Source organism: Engystomops pustulosus, chromosome 3, assembly GCF_040894005.1.
Source record: "Engystomops pustulosus chromosome 3, aEngPut4.maternal, whole genome shotgun sequence".
Taxonomy (NCBI): Eukaryota; Metazoa; Chordata; class Amphibia; order Anura; family Leptodactylidae; genus Engystomops; species Engystomops pustulosus.
Genome location: NC_092413.1, coordinates 223,189,466 through 223,210,402, shown reverse-complemented (window position 1 = coordinate 223,210,402; position 20,937 = coordinate 223,189,466). Strand labels below are relative to the sequence as shown.

The 20,937-nt window shown below is 43.3% G+C and overlaps 1 protein-coding gene across 1 annotated transcript; it reads right to left on the bottom strand.

The window, feature by feature from the left end:
* Nucleotides 1-6,844: 6,844 nt before the first annotated feature.
* Nucleotides 6,845-7,813, bottom strand: LOC140122977 (olfactory receptor 2D2-like). The gene has a single exon (XM_072144226.1). It carries the CDS (start codon nucleotides 7,811-7,813, stop codon nucleotides 6,845-6,847), a length of 969 nt encoding a protein of 322 aa, XP_072000327.1.
* Between the last annotated feature and the right edge of the window lie 13,124 nt (nucleotides 7,814-20,937).

The window sequence follows — 20,937 nt, the reverse complement described above, 5'->3', positions numbered from 1 at the left end:
TTACAGTCTATGAGGATGAGAGGTGACACAAGAGCTTACAGTCTATGAGGATGAGGGGGTGACACAAGAGCTTACAGTCTGTGAGGATGAGGGGTTGACAAAAGAGCTTACAGTCTATGAGGATGAGAGGTGACACAAGAGCTTACAGTCTATGAGGATGAGGGGAGACACAAGAGCTTACAGTCTATGAGGATGAGGGGGTGACACAATAGCTTACAGTCTATGAGGATGAGGGGGTGACACAAAAGCTTACAGTCTATGAGGATGAGGGGGTGACACAAGAGCTTACAGTCTATGAGGATGAGGGGGTGACACAAGAGCTTACAGTCTATGAGGATGAGGGGTGACACAAGAGCTTACAGTCTATGAGGATGAAGGGGGCAACACAAGAGCTTACAGTCTATGAGGATGAGGAGGTGACACAAGAGCTTAGAGTCTATGAGGATGAGGGGAGACACAATAGCTTACAGTCTATGAGGATGAGGGGAGAAACAAGAGCTTACAGTCTACGAGGATGAGGGGAGACACAATAGCTTACAGTCTATGAGGATGAGGGGAGAAACAAGAGCTTACAGTCTATGAGGATGAGGGGGTGACACAAGAGCTTACAGTCTATGAGGATGAGGGGGTGACACAGGAGCTTACAGTCTATGAGGATGAAGGGGGCAACACAAGAGCTTACAGTCTATGAGGATGAGGGGAGACACAAGAGCTTACAGTCTATGAGGATGAGGGGGGTGACACAAGAGCTTACAGTCTATGAGGATGAGGGGATGACACAAGAGCTTACAGTCTATGAGGATGAGGGGAGACACAATAGCTTACAGTCTATGAGGATGAGGGGGGAGACACAAGAGCTTACAGTCTATGAGGATGTGGGGGTTACACAAGAGCTTACAGTCTTTGAGAATGAGGGGGTTACACAAGAGCTTACAGTCTATGAGGACGAGGGGGTAACACAAGAGCTTACAGTCTATGAGGATGAGGGGGTGACACAAGAGCTTACAGTCTATGAGGATGAGGGGGTGACGAAAGAGCTTACAGTCTATGAGGATGAAGGGGTGACAGAAGAGCTTACAGTCTATGAGGGTGAGGGGGTTACACAAGAGCTTACAGTCTATGAGGATGAGGGGTGACACAACAGCTTACTGTCTATGAGGATAAAGGGGGACACAAGAGCTTACAGTCTATGAGGATGAGGGGAGACACAAGAGCTTACAGTCTTTGAGGATGAGGGGGTGACACAAGAGCTTACAGTCTATGATGATGAAGGGGTGACACAAGAGCTTACAGTCTATGAGGATGAGAGGTGACACAAGAGCTTACAGTCTATGTGGATGAGGGGGTGACACAAGAGCTTACAGTCTATGAGGATGAGGGGGAGACACAAGAGCTTACAGTCTATGAGGATGAGGGGGTGACACAAGAGCTTACAGTCTATGAGGCTGAGGGGGGACACAAGAGCTTACAGTCTATGAGGATGAGAGGGGACACAAGAGCTTACAGTCTATGAGGATGAGGGGTGACACGAGAGCTTACAGTCGATGAGGATGAGGAGGTGACACAAGAGCTTACAGTCTATAAGGATGAGGGGGTGACACAAGAGCTTACAGTCTATGAGGATGAAGGGGGCAACACAAGAGCTTACAGTCTATGAGGATGAGGGGGTGACACAAGAGCTTACAGTCTATGAGGATGAGGTGGTTCCACAAGAGCTTACAGTCTATGAGGATGAGGGGGTGACACAAGAGCTTACAGTCTATGAGGATGAGAGGTGATACAAGAGCTTACAGTCTATGAGGATGAGGGGAGACACAAGACCTTACAGTCTATGAGGTTGAGGGGGTGACACAAGCGCTTACAGTCTATGAGGATGAGGGGGTGACACAAGAGCTTACAGTCTATAAAGGATGAAGGGGCGACACAAGAGATTACAGTCTATGAGGATGAGAGGTGACACAAGAGCTTACAGTCTATGAGGATGAGGGGGTGACACAAGAGCTTACAGTCTATGAGGATGAGGGGGAGACACAAGAGCTTACAGTCTATGAGGATGAGGGGGTGACACAAGAGCTTACAGTCTATGAGGCTGAGGGGGGACACAAGAGCTTACAGTCTATGAGGATGAGAGGGGACACAAGAGCTTACAGTCTATGAGGATGAGGGGTGACACGAGAGCTTACAGTCTATGAGGATGAGGAGGTGACACAAGAGCTTACAGTCTATAAGGATGAGGGGGTGACACAAGAGCTTACAGTCTATGAGGATGAAGGGGGCAACACAAGAACTTACAGTCTATGAGGATGAGGGGGTGACACAAGAGCTTACAGTCTATGAGGATGAGAGGTGACACAAGAGCTTACAGTCTATGAGGATGAGGGGAGACACAAGACCTTACAGTCTATGAGGTTGAGGGGGTGACACAAGAGCTTACAGTCTATGAGGATGAGGCGGTGACACAAGAGCTTACAGTCTATGATGATGAGGGGATGACACAAGAGCTTACAGTCTATGAGAATGAGGGGGTAGCACTAGAGCTTACAGTCTATGAGGATGAGGGGTGACACAAGAGCTTACAGTCTATGAGGATGAGGGGTGACACAAGAGCTTACAGTCTATGAGGATGAGGGGTGACACAAGAGCTTACAGTCTATGAGGATGAGGGGGTGACACAAGAGCTTACAGTCTATACGGATGAGGGGGTGACACAAGAGCTTACAGTCTATGAGGATGAGGAGGTGACACAAGAGCTTACAGTCTATGAGGATGAGGGGATGACACAAGAGCTTACAGTCCATGAGGATGAGGAGGTGACACAAGATCTTACAGTCTATGAGGATGAGGGGTGACACAAGAGCTTACAGTCTATGATGATGAGGGAAGTGACACAAGAGCTTACAGTCTATGAGGATGAGGGGATGACACAAGAGCTTACAGTCTATGAGGATGAGGGGATGACACAAGAGCTTACAGTCTATGAGGATGAGGGGGTAGCACTAGAGCTTACAGTCTATGAGGATGAGGGGTGACACAAGAGCTTACAGTCTATGAGGATGAGGGGTGACACAAGAGCTTACAGTCTATGAGGATGAGGGGGGGACACAAGAGCTTACAGTCTATGAGGATGAGGGGGTGACACAAGAGCTTACAGTCTATACGGATGAGGGGGTGACACAAGAGCTTACAGTCTATGAGGATGAGGAGGTGACACAAGAGCTTACAGTCTATGAGGATGAGGGGATGACACAATAGCTTGCAGTCCATGAGGATGAGGAGGTGACACAAGATCTTACAGTCTATGAGGATGAGGGAAGTGACACAAGAGCTTACAGTCTATTTGGATGAGGGGGTGACACAAGAGCTTACAGTCTATGAGGATGAGGGGGTGACACAAGAGCTTACAGTCTATGAGGATGAGGGGGTAGCACTAGAGCTTACAGTCTATGAGGGAGAAGTGGTAAGACACAAGAGGTATAAGAGCTTCTATAATGGTCGAGGCATTATTCATATGGGAAAAGAATACAATAATTTAATAAATAAAGTAAAAATGCCGCTGCCTGAACCAGTTATCAGTCGCCATTTTACATGTAGAGTCAAAGGTCAGTAGAAAAGGCTGTTCCCATTTCTCATGTCATGCAAGATACTCTCAGGTTCTAGGCTTTGCACCTGTTTTCAGGGGTAGGGACTGGAGGCTTTAGCTATTGCACCAGTGCAGGGCATTATCACATTTGCCGGCCATCTTTGTGCCCCTCTTGGACCACTAGTCATGGATGGGGAGTAAGGTGCGGAAAAGATGCAATTCATGCCCATGAGTAACTTTTTTAAGGCTCGTGAGCCAGGACCAGCCAATCATATATTCCCACCATTGTGTTATTTGGAAATAAAACTTATGCTTGATGATGAACCACGCTTTAACGAATGTGACTTTATCTTGGCCTGAATGCATGCAGATAGGAATGGTCAAAAAATAGTGGCTTATTAGCAGATGACGGCTCAAAACACTAAGCCAAGGCCAGAGTTAGAACAAATCCAGGGGGCGGGGGGTGGTAATAGTATGGAAATATTATGCTCTTTTATTGTTATTGTCCTCTCCTAAATTACAATCCTAGTTTAAAATTTGAATTTGCATTTTATGGCCAGAGCAGAGATAAACAGACGAGTCATATAATCTCTTCTTGGGCTTTTTGATGCCAAATATGGGAACCGGTTGATAGAAAACATGGCAGGTCCTGAACACATTGGGGCACATTTACTAAGGGACCGTGGACCGCATTTTCGCCGCATTTAGCTGGTTTTTTGGGCACACGTGATCGGATTTTGGCAATCGCGACGACTTTCATGCGACATCGGGGGGCGTGGACATTGGATAACTGGACTGATTCGGACTAAGCGCGGGATTTAACACAAATTTGTGTCGCAAGCCAAGCACTTACATGCACAGGGAAGAAGATAGTGAACTCCTGAGTAGGGAAGCGACACATGCAGGAAATTGGACGTATGATCTTAGTGAATTGCGGCAGACCCGAATCCTCGTCGGACAACGCACCTCGTGGATCGCGACGGGACAGGTAATTAAATGTGCCCCATTGTATGTGAGGGATTATGCACTTCCGCAGAAGCTGCAAGCAGGATGAAAGGAAGGCTCATTATTATGCAAGAGGGGGTTTGCTCCTACATTTTTGGAGGGAAACTTAAACAAAGGAAAGTCCTATCTATCAAAATGACATGGACATAATTGATAATTATGAGTAATTTGAATATTCATTATCAGTGATGAGTGGGTTTGTTGATATTGGGGTTCGATGACTTCAGCTGAATTTTGAGAAAAAGTTCTGTTCGGTAGCCGGACTTGACTCTGAACTTGACCTTGAACTCCATTTAAATCAATGGGGAGCAAATATTTAACACCCAAAAATAGCTGTTAAAGACAATCACCCTGCCAATAATGGGCTGGGGAGAAAACTTAAAATAATAACAGAAAATAAAAAAATAAAGAAATTAATAGAAATCTATTGAGGTGATCGGATTACATGGGATCGCTAAACACACATTTCTTTAGACATTGATGTATACAGCTCATCCGTAGAACCAACAGTATAGGCAAGCTTATGTCAAAGGTGCCATTTTTAACCTCTTACCCTTGCCCTTTTACCCCCCAGTATGGACATGCCTGTGGTTGCTAGAGACAAAAATCTGGCTGATTGTCCTTTCAGCAGCCCATAAACCAGCTTTAATAAAAATTCTTTATTTATGTAGCGCCTACAAGTTCCGTAGCACTGCACAAAGTATGGGAAATTGGTCCCTGTCCCCATGGGGCTCTTAATCTAAACAACCTAACAGTATGTTTTGGAGTGTGGGAGGAAACCGGGGGACCTGGAAGAAACCCACACAAACATGGAGAGAACATACAAACTCTTTGCAGATGTTGACCTGGGTGAGATTGGAATCCAGGTCCCCATTGCTGCAAGGCAGAAGTGCTACTCACTCAGCCACTGTGCTGCCCACACGTTATCCTGAACCCAACAAGTTTGTTATTTGTTTTTTACTCTTTTTATTTTATAACTGTTTGTATCATCTGTGTTGTATTTATATTCTTTGTATTTTTTTCTAACAATTATTTTTATGTTTGCCCTGCAAATCCATGTATTATATTTTTAAAACTTAATAAGTCTCTACTTGTAGCCTTAAAGGACTTATATTTCCATGGACCATGAAGGTAAGTACAAGTTTAATTTTTTTAAGCAGCCCCTTCCTGGCCACATAGAAGTTTTTAAAAGGTCTCGGAGAACCCCTTTAAGACTTAAATGTTTGGCATAGAACCATTTGGCATGGATGAATGTGATTTGGATTTGCATGTCAGTCTGGAACAGAATGGTTATGCATGTCCAACTGCTACATTACTCTCATGGAGCGATGAGGGGTCCAACTGAGGCACGTGGGACCCCATCGGACCCCTCATTTTTGTTAACTGTGGGGGTCTCATCACTGAAACGGATTTAAATGGATTCTTAAAATATAAGCTAATATTTAATTAGTTTTTTTTCCCCCTTCTGTGGATTGTTGTGGACATACAATATAATGAAGCATTAAAATGCTACTGGCCCTTAAATCAGTCCAGTGATTTTGTTCCTGTGGAGCAGACACAGGACAGAAGATGTCAGTGGTCACATGCCCCAATCACATGTCCTGGACCTGCCTGGGCAGGTCATGTGATCATCACTATTTTTGGCTGTAGTGGGTTGGTTGCACAGCATCCACTATGGCTGATGTTGTGGTGAGAGGTCATCTCAGTTAGGTAATGTGCAGTGATGGCAGTTGAACATCATTACTATGGTAATAGAGCAGGACAGTCTGTTACATCATCACTGGGAGCAGAGCATGAGAGGGAGGAGCTGTAACTTAGAACTGAGAGCTCATGGGAGTTGTAGTATCATGTGGAGACCATCTTGGAGATATCTCCACTTACTTTAGAAAGCCCCCTAAAATTTTGTGAATCATAAAAGAAACTATTTAAGCTCAGTTTTGTGGCTAAAGACATTGAGGCACATTTGCAAAACTGGCTGCACCAGTTTTTCGATGCATATTGCACATAACTGCTTGCACATGTATTTATAAAGCGTTTGTGCCAGTTTTTTTGTCCGTTTAAGTGCTTTTGGCTGGTCTTCAATAATCTGCAATACTTTGCACATTAGTGCGGCAAACTGCACATAATACAGTCTGTACGTCATTATAGGCTCACTAATAATAAATCTGGGTCATTGAGTTTTGTTGTATTCATTTATTTATAGCATAATGGGTTTTTGCATCAGATATTCATATTCCTGGAATACCCCTTTAATGCAAATTACGTAACGTTATCCAGTGCTAAATCCTCAATGCTTAAGGTAAAAGGTAATTTACATTGTCTCATAGAAATATTTTTAAATGACTTCTTCACCTCCCTGTTGTTCAGACTGTAAATGATGGGATTCAGAAATGGAGCAATAATAACATAAAATATGGAAACATATTTCCCATGGTTTGACGACTTGTCCCATGATGGTCCCAGATATGTGACCATACCTGCTCCAAAGTACATGGCTACCACAACGACGTGAGAGGTGCACGTAGAAAAAGACTTAGCTCTTGATACTGACCTAATCTTTAATACAGAGATAACAATACAAACATAAGACACGATTATAAAGCAAAAAGGAATCAGAATGGTCACAAAACTCAATAAAAAGATCACAAGTTCCTTGATGTAATTTCTGTAACATGATAATTGTAGCACGGCAAGAGATTCGCACATGAAGTGATTGATGTGGTTGGGGTAGCATAAGTCTACGGGCATCAGGAATGATGGGAGAATGATAATCAGTACACTGAGCACCCAAATCATGGCTGCTAGTGTTTGGCAGATGGTCCACTTCATCAGAACCGGGTAATGCAGAGGTAAACATATGGCCAAGCATCGATCGAAGGCCATCAGGACTAGAAGAAAACACTCTGCGGTCCCGATGAATAGCAGGATATTGACTTGGGCAAGACAGGCCACTAGTGATATCATACGTTCAGTGGACAGAAGGTCCACCAACATTTTGGGCAAGGCAGAAGATGAATTGCATAAGTCTATGAAGGAGAGCTTGCAAATGAAGAAGTACATGGGGGTGTGCAGCTGAGGCGTGAAGATTATAATATGAATTATTAGACCATTTCCAATGACCGTCATCAAATAAATCAGGAAAAATAACACAAACAAGATGAAATTAATGCCGAAGTCTTTGGAGAAACCCAACAAGATGAATTCAGTTGCCAGTGTTCTGTTATTCATGTTGACTAATAGGCCTTAAGACATCAAGGGTCATCAGAGGGTTTTGAATGATGAAAGAATCCTAGGGAGAAACAAGATGGCATAAAGTACAACTAGAGAATATGAATAAAAATAATAATAATAATCATAATAAAAGGTTTATATGTAAAAAATGTATGACAAATAAAACAATGCATTCCATATGCACCTGTTGGATGTACAGCTATTCAAACATATTGCAAAACCTCCAAGCAGGGTCATGGAAATTACTGACGGTGAGTCCAGAGCCTAAACTACTGCCCCAACTATCCCTGCCTAATTGCCTGCTTGATCCTAAGTGGTAGGTAGACAAACATTTGAGGAAGAACACAGATTTCTGGACATTATGACATGGAACCCAGAGAGACATCAACCTAACAGGGAACATTCACTAAGGCTTTGCGACACACTTTTTTTGGACTGTGCCCTTTTTTTTTAACTGGGAAAAAGCTTGCACAGGTATTTAAGTAGTGGGTGCGTTGCGATTGTGTTGTACACAACCCTTTTTTTGGCACAGTGTTGCATACAACCCTTTTTTTGGCACAGCTGCGCTGCTTCCATGCAACGCAATTTAGAGGGGGTGCCGTGGGACGATCCGACTGATTCGGACTGAGCGCAGGATTTAATTTTCAAATTGTGTTGCAAGCCCAAGCACTTACATGCACCAGGAAGAAGATGGTGAACTCCGGGGACCTGAGCAGGAAACGACACATGCAGGATATCGGGCGCAGGATCTTAGTGAATCACGGCACAGTGCATGATCGTCGGACAATGCACTTTCTGTGAAGAAATCCGGACGGGTAAATTTGCCTCAACATCTCCTTGTCTGAGTCTGAAGGATTTGTGCTCAGTTCTCGGAGATGTAGGAACAACCTCTCTGGCAAGTTTCATCAAAGACTGTAAGTGTCTCTAGAAGAATTAATGCTATTCTGAAAACAAGGGTCGGATCACACGGAATTTTGATAGGATTTAGAATTATATATTTTTTATTTTATTTTGCATTTTGTTGATTGATAGAAAACTATTTTTTAAAGCATACTATTTTTTCCATACCTGCCTAAAAAAATTCACCTTGCTGTATATCAGATTATGTTAAGACAAAAGAACAAATTATATTTACTATAAATATGTGTTTTTTAAGAGAACTAAAAAATTAAAATAGAAAAACATTGTTGTTCATCTCCAGTATTAATATGTAACAAATTAAGGCTTTTGTTTTAACATTCAACATTTTTGTTGAGTTAGCATTTTTGAATCATTATTTTTTTCAGCCAAAAAAAGGAATTGATATCAAATGCAAAACAGGAAAAATACGGATAAATGATACTTTTTGTATGTATTCCTGCTTGTAGTATTGGTCTAAAATTGCATAACACCAATACTGATTGTGTAAAAGTGACCTAAAAGTAATTTTAAAATCCTAACTTAAAAGAAAACTCACCAGCAGAAGAGAAAATGGCTAAAAAGATCATTTTATTGAAGAAATGCAAACCAGTATAAAACATCATGTATGATAAGACGTTGCCAATGTTTTCTAGATGACATTTATATTGTACAAATAAAAAAATACAGATAGAATTATTTATGTTCCGCTTCCTTATCCCCCTTCATCCTCATAGACTGTAAGCTCTTGTGTCCCGCCTCATCCTCATAGACTGTAAGCTCTTGTGTCACCCCCTCATCCTCATAGACTGTAAGCTCTTGTGTCCCGCCTCATCCTCATAGACTGTAAGCTCTTGTGTCCTGCCCTCATCCTCATAGACTGTAAGCTCTTGTGTCCCCCTCATCCTCATAGACTGTAAGCTCTTGTGTCACCCCCTCATCCTCATAGACTGTAAGCTCTTGTGTCACCCCCTCATCCTCATAGACTGTAAGCTCTTGTGTCACCCCCTCATCCTCATAGACTGTAAGCTCTTGTGTCACCCTCTCATCCTCATAGACTGTAAGCTCTTGTGTCACCCCCTCATCCTCATAGACTGTAAGCTCTTGTGTCACCCCCTCATCCTCATAGACTGTAAGCTCTTGTGTCACCCCCTCATCCTCATAGACTGTGAGCTCTTGTGTCACCCCCTCATCCTCATAGACTGTAAGCTCTTGTGTCCCCCCTTCATCCTCATAGACTGTAAGCTCTTGTGTCACCCCCTCATCCTCATTGACTGTAAGCTCTTGTGTCACCCCCTCATCCTCATTGACTGTAAGCTCTTGTGTCACCCCCTCATCCTCATAGACTGTAAGCTCTTGTGTCCCCCCTCATCCTCATAGACTGTAAGCTCTTGTGTCACCCCCTCATCCTCATAGACTGTAAGCTCTTGTGTCCCCCACATCCTCATAGACTGTAAGCTCTTGTGTCACCCCCTCAATCTCATAGACTGTAAGCTCTTGTGTCACCCCTCATCCTCATAGACTGTAAGCTCTTGTGTCACCCCCTCATTCTCATAGACTGTAAGCTCTTGTGTCACCCCCTCATCCTCATAGACTGTAAGCACTTGTGTCACCCCTCATCCTCATAGACTGTAAGCTCTTGTGTCACCCCCTCATCCTCATAGACTGTAAGCTCTTGTGTCACCCCCTCATCCTCATAGACTGTAAGCTCTTGTGTCCCCCCTCATCCTCATAGACTGTAAGCTCTTGTGTCACCCCCTTATTCTCATGTCGCATATTTACCTGTGATAGGATATAAGGCATGTGAACCAAAGAATCCCATATTGTATCTCATAGTTCTATCAAGCATCATTCATTTTACAAGCCATTTATCCTGAAGATTGTAATTCTCTTTGGGAGTGTTTTCGTAGAAGAAAATTATATTTTCTAAGCATTAAATGAACTGGGAATTTTAATTAGTCAAATTATAATGGCAAATAAATCATAAAAAATTGTACACATAAACTATTTATAGCTTGTGTTCAGTTCTCGCAATAAAAAAATAAAATAAAAATGCATTGAAATCATAAAGTAAAATAAAATTTAAACAATATTTTAAGTTTAGCTAATAGAAATCATAAAATACTTTGAAATGTTTTTAACGGTTACTGTAGTTTAGGCTGTTATAGTTTTTCCATGTTTTTTATGGTTTTTTTAATTACATTTTTTCTTTTAAAATGAGAAAGAAATGTCATTTTCATTTACTACATAAGTGAATTCCTTACTTTAAAGTGTTTATCGAAAAAAGGTTACAACATGAAAGTTGAGTTTATTTATATTCATTATGAAGCCGATACATTTATATATCAATAAAAAAATGAAACAACTTCCTTCTAGGGGTACATATGATTATATGATAGAAAAATTAAATATATATGTAAACCTTTGATAAAATGTAATTGTTTTGCAACACCCCTGCCAATACATAGGCAAGCTAGTAGTTGCAAATAGCGCCCTCTCCAGGTCAGGAGCTGTTAGAAGGACTCGTGACCCCCTCTATGAAGGTTTTACAATCCGGGCATTGTGCGTTAGCAGCTGTAACCTTTGCCTGGAAAGGCAACAGTTAAATGGGTATAAGTAACTATCCAATTATGTGGCTGTATTGTAAGCTGGAGTGTGATTAGACAGGTGCTACCACCTGACCAGGGGGAGTATAGAACCCCTGTGGAGTGGGAGCACATCGTCTGTCTCAGGAGTCTAATCCCAGAGTGAGGAGACAGTGTGTGCAGTGCACTTTATGTGCTTTCACAGATACCAATCCCAGGAACTGAGTCAGGAGACTCTAATCCAGAGCTGCGGCTTCCACAGTTTGGACACAGCTCCATCTCCATTACCCCAGCCTGTATCTACTACCAGGCTGGTGCATTATTCCTGAGGACAACTCTTCATGACCACTCCAGTACCAGAATCCAAATACGCCGTTTTGGCCTTTGCCTGCTATCTGATGTTCAATAAAGAACAGTACGTTGATTTGCACAATGTTGCCTCCGTCTGATCCCTGGATACAGCTGTATCAACACTATGGGCTTCCCCATCCATTACCCTTGCAGACACTCAGGGATTGCCCCAGGAGAAATCAGTACATCACCCCCTCCCTCCATATTTCTTGCACACACCACCTGCTGGAGACCTGCCGGCTGTGGGACAGCCCTCCAGTCCCCATACCAAGCACCGTGACCACAGCGTGCATAGGCCACAACCGCCAACCACTCCAGTATTCTGGGCCCCAGCTGCCTGCAGGCCCCAACCAAAGGCTATGCCCTGGCGGGGGCTGATGCGGTCTCCTCTGTGATCCAAAGGAGACTATTCCCTCCCGATCCCTCTGGATCGCTCGGCAGGATTTTATACTCTGAACCACCACCTCCATGTCAGTGTCGTAGAAGCCCTGATATAATCGCAATTGCTGGCTTAGAGCTTGTATTTTACAGATAGCACTTGCAATTATTTTACTCAGGAATGATGCATTCCTGCTCATGAACCTGCGCACTTGCTCCAGTTGGCGTATGATAAATAACCCATGTTTTCCTCATAGGAGCCGCTACTCCAGAGGGGTCAATTAGTTGAAGGAAGGGCATTCAACGGGTCTGACAGATAGATGCTACCTGCCAGGACTGGCACCAGCACAAGGCATACCCAGGCAAGGGGAATCTCAATCCCCAGCAGCGCCTGGTAAGGTGTGAGGAGGGCTGTATAGAGTGAATCCCTGGGGGGCTTTAAATAATTAAACTATGAGGGGATGTATATAAAATGACAACAACAGGGCTGTTTGGGAATGATAAACTAAGGAATATTTCAGTTAGTTTTCTGAATTTTAATGCTGCCACATAAGTTCACCTCGAAGGGGCCCACTGGTACTCTATTGCCCAGGGGCCTACTGAAACCTGGAGCCGGCCCTGGTACCTGCCTTAGGTAAACATAAACATTCACACCTTAGGACACACAAATACTGCCCCTAGAGGCTTCATCAGTGTGCATGCCTTTACAAGATACCCTGAGAAGTGTTTGTGGAGCAGGAGGTTTCCCTGGGACACATATCTGTCCTATAACTTGTACATAACTCTTGATTATGAGTCATCATAATCATACCTTTACCTCCTGAATTTCAAGAATCTATCTAGGTGGGAACAGGGTCAAATCATGGAACTCCCCTGATCTTAAGCCTAGTTTGGTGTTGGGTGAGAGGTAGCTAGGTCTACCCGAGACCGGCAATGGCACGGTTGTAACATCTTTAGATCAAAAGTTATGGGGTTTTCATCTAAAACATCTACAGAGTGTACCTTGCTTAGGGTAGGGGGTAATGCAAACTTACCCCTCTCTGTGACATCACGGTCAGGAGATGGGGGCCAAAACCCCCTGGATTTAAGTGAGTTAATCCAAGAGACCCCTTTTTCAAACTTTTTGGGAATTTCACAAAACAGGTATAGGCTGCCCAATGGGGCGTATAACTGGAGCTATTCCATTATCTGTTTTTTTCCCTTTTTATTTTTGTAGTGTAACCAGCGCTGGTTATCACAGAAAACGGGGGGTTCCCTCCATTCACTTACACTACGGGTCACGCCAGTAATGTTACCCAGTGCTGCATCTGTATATTGTTTTGTAATCTTTTTATCTGCCGAGTTTATATTATATGTGGGCATTGTTCTCCTGTGTAATTTAAAGTTTCACCTTAATAAGTCTTTGCTTGTAGTCTAAGTGAGTCTACCAGTTTCTTATAGCATATAGTATATACAAAAAATGTGCTAAAAAACACAAACTTGACTTATACTCGAGTAAAAAAACGATGCAAAAAAAACAAAACTCACCTTTCCAGCGTCCCCCGCAGGTCTTCTGTGCGATGCGTCAGTCAGCGGCAGGTCCGTGCGACATCACAGGCACTGACGTCAGCCGCTGCAATAGTATTGTGTGTGCAGGCAGCCGCTGTGTAAATCAATGGGGCGGGTCCGGTTCCATAAAGGGGCTGGGCTGGAAGGCTATATATCGGGGCACAGGGGTTGGCAGCCTATATACCGGGGAACAGGGGCTGGCAGCCTATATACCAGGGCACAGAGGCTGGCAGGCTATATACCGGGGTACAGGGGCTGGCTGGCTATATACCGGGACACAGGGGCTGGCAGGCTGTATACTGGGGCACAGGGGCTAGCAGGCTATATACCGGGCACAGAGGCTGGCAGGCTATATACTGGGCACAGGGGCTGGCAGGCTCTATACTGGGACACAGGGGCTGGCAGGCTATATACTGGGGCACAGGGGCTGGCAGTTTATACACTGGGGCACAGGGGCTGGCAAGATATTTACTGGGGCAGGGACTGGCAGGCTATATACTGGGGCAGGGGCTGGCTGGCTATGTACTGGGGAAGGGGCTGGCAGGGTATAAACTGGAGAGCAGGGACTGGCTGGCTATATACTACTGGGGGATGGCTGGCTATATAATGGGGGCTGCTGGCTATATACTACTAGGGGCTTGCTGGCTATATACTGGGGGGGCTGTAACTAATGCATTTCCCACCCTCAGCTTATAAATTAGGGGTCTCGGCTTAAAATTGGGTCGGCTTATACCCGAGTATATATGGTATTTAGTTATTATGTGTTTTGTATGATTTACTAGTGCGAGTTGTCTTCTTAGTAGAAGTAAACTGTGGTTGGTGGCAGTTTGTTGTGTGGGAAGTGCTTAAGAGTAGATTTAGTGTAAAGACGCCATCTTGCATAGGTGGGCGTGGTTTTATGTAGTAAATCGGTAGACTCTCTAGTGTAAGTCTAACCGTGATCGAACTTGAGAGTGGGGGTTCATTACAGTCTCCTTCTCAGGATCTCTCTCACTTCATCTTCCATCTCCTTGGGGCTCAATTCCAGGTTCTCTGTTCCTTTTCTTCTATTGAAGAAACCATAGATTTGGTTTTCATTACCTTCTTCATGCTGATGATACCCAACTATATATTTTTTCTTGTGGCATCACAACTGACTTTCTAGAGATCACCAGTGATTGTCTGTAAGCTGTCTCTAATATCATGTTCTCTCACTTTTCGAAGCTTAATCTTTCTAAAACTGAACTTCTGGTCTTACTACCATCTACTGACTGAACCCTGGTAGCTCTAATTCCATTGATGGAGTCACCATAACTCTGAGGCAGCAGGCCCGCTCTCCTTCAGTGGTTCTTGACTCCCACCTCTAATTTGCACCATTTGTAAAATCACTTGCACACTTCTGCTGCATGCACCTCAAAAGCATTTCCAGAATCAGTCTTTAACTTACTAAACTCTCACATCTGCAGTCTATTACAGCCACATTTATCTATCAATCCAGACAATACACAGATGCCTCTATTTGGTTGCTCGTCCACAAAGCTCTGCACAATGCGAAACCCAACTACCTCTCGTCTCTCCTTACCCAAACTGTGACATATTATCAATCTCTTCTTTAATTAAAACCTCCCACTCACGTGTCCAGAGCTGCACCAATTCTCTGGAATGCCCTACCTCATACTATTAGACCAACTACCAAAGTTTTAAACATGCCCTCCCAAAAAATGGGGCTCATTTTCTAAGGGTCGCATGCTGAACTTTAGTCGGACTGTTCCCCTTCTTTGCGGCTAAAACGGCTTGCACAGGTATTTAAGAAGTGTGTGCTCTGGGATTGTGGCGCACATGACCCTTCTTGTAGTGCTGCTGCGATGGCTTCCATGGAACATAAATTAGGGGACGTGTTTTTGGACGATTCGACTGATTTGGACTGAGCGCCATATTTAACTTTAAATTTTGTCCCACGGCCTATGTTTAAGATGCACCACAAAAAAAGGTGAACTCTGTCGGACCTGAGCGGGGAAGCAACACATTCATGATTTCTGGCGCATGATCTTAGTGAATCACCGCGGGCTGTGTTATAGACGTACAATGCACTGGAGTGAACTCCAGTGACTGGGTAAGTAAATGTGTCCCAATCCCTCTGCACTTGATAGCATTAGACAGATTATTTGGTAGATCACTGCACCTGAATTCTGTAAATATAGATAGCAGCTGGAGACTGGTTCATTCAGCATTATTTATTTATTTAATCCTCTAGTGTCAACCCTCCTCCTCATAGATTGTAAGCTCTTGTGACCACTGTACAAACACTGTCACCTCCTAGTATCATAGTACTAGCTGGGAAAGGATGCAAGTCCAACCTTTAAGAATTAAACAAATGTTTTTTCCTCATAACCTGATATATTTTTTCTCTCCAGAAAGTCAACCAGGCCTATGTTGAACATGTACATAGAGTCCGCCATAACAATCTCCTCCATAGTCTCACTGCTCTAACAGTAAAGAACCATTGTCTATGGTGATGGTAGAACCTCCTCTCCTCTAGGTGTAGAGGATGCCCCCTGACTATGGTGATGGTAGAACCTCCTCTCCTCTAGGTGTAGAGGATGTCCCCTGTCTATGGTGATGGTAGAACCTCCTCTCCTCTAGGTGTAGAGGATGCCCCCTGTCTATGGTGATGGTAGAACCTTCTCTCCGCTAGGTGTAGAGGATGCCCCCTGTCTATGATGATGGTAGAACCTCCTCTCCTCTAGGTGTAGAGGATGCCCCTGTCTATGGTGATGGTAGAACCTCCTCTCCTCTAGGTGTAGAGGATGCCCCCTGTCTGTGGTGATGGTAGGACCTCCTCTCCTCTAGGTGTAGAGGATGCCCCCTGTCCATGGTGATGGTAAAGCCTCCTCTTCTCTAGGTGTAGAGGATGCCCCCTGTCTATGGTGATGGTAAAGCCTCCTCTCATCTAGGTGTAGAGGATGTCCCCTGTCTATGGTGATGGTAAAACCTCCTCTTCTCTAGGTGTAGAGAATGCCCCCTGTCTATGACGATGGTAGAACCTCCTCTCCTCTAGGTGAAGATGATTCCCCCATCTATGGTGATGGTAGAATCACCACTCCTCTAATTGTAGAGGATGCCCCCTGTCTATGATAATGGTAGAACCGCCTCTCCTCTAGGCGTAGAGGATGCCCCATTTCTATGATGATGGTAGAACCACCTCTCCCCTAGGTGTAGAGGATGCACCCTGTCTATGATGATGGTAGAACCACCTCTTCTCTAGGTGTAGAGGAAGCCCCCTGTCTATGATGATGGTAGAACCACCTCTCCCCTAGGTGTAGAGGATGCACCCTGTCTATGATGATGGTAGAACCACCTCTTCTCTAGGTGTAGAGGAAGCCCCCTGTCTATGGTGATGGTAGAATCACCTCTCCTCTAGGTGTAGAGGATGCCCTCTGTCTATTGTGATGGTAGAACCGCCTCTCCTCTAGGTGTAGAGGATGCCTCTTTTCTATGGTGATGGTAGAACCTCCTCTCCTCTAGGTGTAGAGGATGTCCCATGTCTATGGTGATGGTTGAACCTCCACTCCTCTAGGTGTAGAGGATGCCCCATGTCTATGGTGATGGTAGAACTGCCTCTCCTCTAGATGTAGAGGAAGCCCCCTGTCTAGGGTGATGGTAGAACCACTTCTCCTCTTGGTGTAGACAACGCCCCCTGTCTATGGTGATGGTAGAACCACCGATCCTCTAGGTGTAGAGGATGCTCCCTATCTATGATGATGATTGAACCTCCTCTCCTTTAGGAGTAGAGGATGCTCCCTTGTCCTGGTCACAGGCGTATGTATAAAAAATTATTTGCAGAGATCCTTTTACTGCATGTTCAGGTATTTGTACATTGTAATGAGGTCTCCACCTCAGCCATCTTGTTTCTGAACTGAATAATCCCAAATTTTGTAATTTATCCTTGTATTCTAGTCCCCCTATTTCCTGTAATAATCTTGGTTGCTCTCCTTTGCACCCTTTCTACTATCTCCCTTTTATATACTGGTGCCCAAAACTGTCCAAAATATTCCATGTGAGGTCTGACCCATGATTTGTATAAGGGCAAAAATATGTCCTTATGAGAATCTATTCCTTTTTTGATACATCTCAAAGCTGCCTGGCTCTGGTCACTAAATTAAGCTTACCGCCCACCAATACCCCCAAGTCTTTTTCAGCTCCAGTTTTACCAAGTAATTGACTGTTTAGAACATAATTATACTTTTTGTTTCCATGGCCAAAATGCATAACTTTACATTTATCTACATTAAACCCCATCAACCATTTCTCCACCCACTCCTCCAGTTTCCGCAAACCTTCTATAATGCTTTAATATCAGCCTCAATATTTTTAACTTTACACAGCTTAGTATCTGCAAATATTGAAACTTATCTGTGTAAACCCACTACAAGGTCATTAATAAAAATATTTAAAAGAAGTGGCCCGAATACTATACCCCGAGGCCTCCACTGGTAACGACAACCCAATCGAAGAATGTGCCATTAATGACGACCCTCTGTTTTCAATAAGTCAATTACTTACCCAAATACACAGATTTTCCCCTATTCCCAGCAGTCTCATTTCATTTACCAACCATTTATGCTGCACTGTGTCAAATGCCTTGAAAAAGTCAAGATATACAACATCCACAGCGTCCCCCAGATCCAGTCTGGAATTTATCTCCTCATATAAACCAATCAGATTAGTCTGTTAGGACCGCTCCCTCATAAACCCATGCTGATAGCATCTTTAACAAACTCCTCAAATATTTTCCCCACAACAGAAGTTAGACTAATAGGTCTGTAGTTTCCAGGATCACTTGTTGATCCTTTTTTGTGTATTGGCACAACATTTGCTTTGCATCAGTCCTGTGGAACAGATCCTGTGGTAAAGACAGTCGAGAAGGTGACATTTATTAGGTGGACCCTTTTCTCATCTCCTCCCAAAATGACCACCAGGTTATTCCTTAGAGGGTCCACACTCTCCATTTTAGTTTCTTATCATTTATATACTTGAAAAATAATTTGGAATTATTTTTGCTCTCCCTAGCAATATTTCTCTCAGCCTCTATTTTTGCAGACTTTATCTGCTTTTTACAGGATTTATTTTTCTTTCTATAATCCTGTAACGCCTCATCGCTACCATTGCATTTTAACACCTTAAACACCTTATCTTTCTAGTTTATTGCTCTCCTTACAGTACTAGCTAACCACATTGGCTTTTTCTTATTTCTGTTATGCTTTTTTCCAGGTGGTTTGTGTTTCAAGCAGGCCTTTTTTGGAATATATGGGGTGTTTTTGTCTTGGAAAAACATTTTCCCAGTTTAATTTGATAAAGTCTCCCCTTAGCCGCAGAAAATTGCCCCCCTGAAGTTTAGAGTGCTTGTTGCCCCTCCACTATCACTCTTAGTAAAACATAATACAAAATCAATGATATTGTGGTCTCTATTACCCAGGTTCCCACCAACCTGTCATTTTGATACCCTATCAGGTCTGTTGGTTAGGATAAGGTCCAGCAGTGCCCCCCTCTTGTTGGCTCCAGGACTAGTAGCGACAGGTAATTGTCTTTTGTTGTTGACAAAAACCTGCTACCTTTGAAGGACATGCAGGCTTCTGCTTCCCAGTCAATATCTGGGTAATTGAAGTCCCCCATGATAAGTAGCATCTTGCAGGACAGGCGAGAAGTTGCCCTCCATCATTAAGGGTTCTAGTTCCTCCATCATGTTTTTGAGGCTTCGAGCATTAGTGGACATACACTTTATATGGTTTTCCCTATTCCTTTTCCTTTGGTTCTTATTCCTTGATATTATCCCAGACCCTTCCACCTAACCTACCATGACTCTTCCCAGTTCTATATCTACACTGTCTTGCCCTCCCCCAAAGTCTCTAGTTTAAACACTCCTCAAACCTTCTAGCCATTTTTTCCCCAAAACAGATGCACCCTCCCCATTGTGGTGCAGCCTATCCCTTCTTTAGAGAGTTTAGAACATAATTATACTTTTTGTTTCCATGGCCAAAATGCATAACTTTACATTTATCTACATTAAACCCCATCAACCATTTCTCCACCCACTCCTCCAGTTTCCGCAAACCTTCTATAATGCTTTAATATCAGCCTCAATATTTTTAACTTTACACAGCTTAGTATCTGCAAATATTGAAACTTATCTGTGTAAACCCACTACAAGGTCATTAATAAAAATATTTAAAAGAAGTGGCCCGAATACTATACCCCGAGGCCTCCACTGGTAACGACAACCCAATCGAAGAATGTGCCATTAATGACGACCCTCTGTTTTCAATAAGTCAATTACTTACCCAAATACACAGATTTTCCCCTATTCCCAGCAGTCTCATTTCATTTACCAACCATTTATGCTGCACTGTGTCAAATGCCTTGAAAAAGTCAAGATATACAACATCCACAGCGTCCCCCAGATCCAGTCTGGAATTTATCTCCTCATATAAACCAATCAGATTAGTCTGTTAGGACCGCTCCCTCATAAACCCATGCTGATAGCATCTTTAACAAACTCCTCAAATATTTTCCCCACAACAGAAGTTAGACTAATAGGTCTGTAGTTTCCAGGATCACTTGTTGATCCTTTTTTGTGTATTGGCACAACATTTGCTTTGCATCAGTCCTGTGGAACAGATCCTGTGGTAAAGACAGTCGAGAAGGTGACATTTATTAGGTGGACCCTTTTCTCATCTCCTCCCAAAATGACCACCAGGTTATTCCTTAGAGGGTCCACACTCTCCATTTTAGTTTCTTATCATTTATATACTTGAAAAATAATTTGGAATTATTTTTGCTCTCCCTAGCAATATTTCTCTCAGCCTCTATTTTTGCAGACTTTATCTGCTTTTTACAGGATTTATTTTTCTTTCTATAATCCTGTAACGCCTCATCGCTACCATTGCATTTTAACACCTTAAACACCTTATCTTTCTAGTTTATTGCTCTCCTTACAGTACTAGCTAACCACATTGGCTTTTTCTTATTTCTGTTATGCTTTTTTCCAGGTGGTTTGTGTTTCAAGCAGGCCTTTTTTGGAATATATGGGGTGTTTTTGTCTTGGAAAAACATTTTCCCAGTTTAATTTGATAAAGTCTCCCCTTAGCCGCAGAAAATTGCCCCCCTGAAGTTTAGAGTGCTTGTTGCCCCTCCACTATCACTCTTAGTAAAACATAATACAAAATCAATGATATTGTGGTCTCTATTACCCAGGTTCCCACCAACCTGTCATTTTGATACCCTATCAGGTCTGTTGGTTAGGATAAGGTCCAGCAGTGCCCCCCTCTTGTTGGCTCCAGGACTAGTAGCGACAGGTAATTGTCTTTTGTTGTTGACAAAAACCTG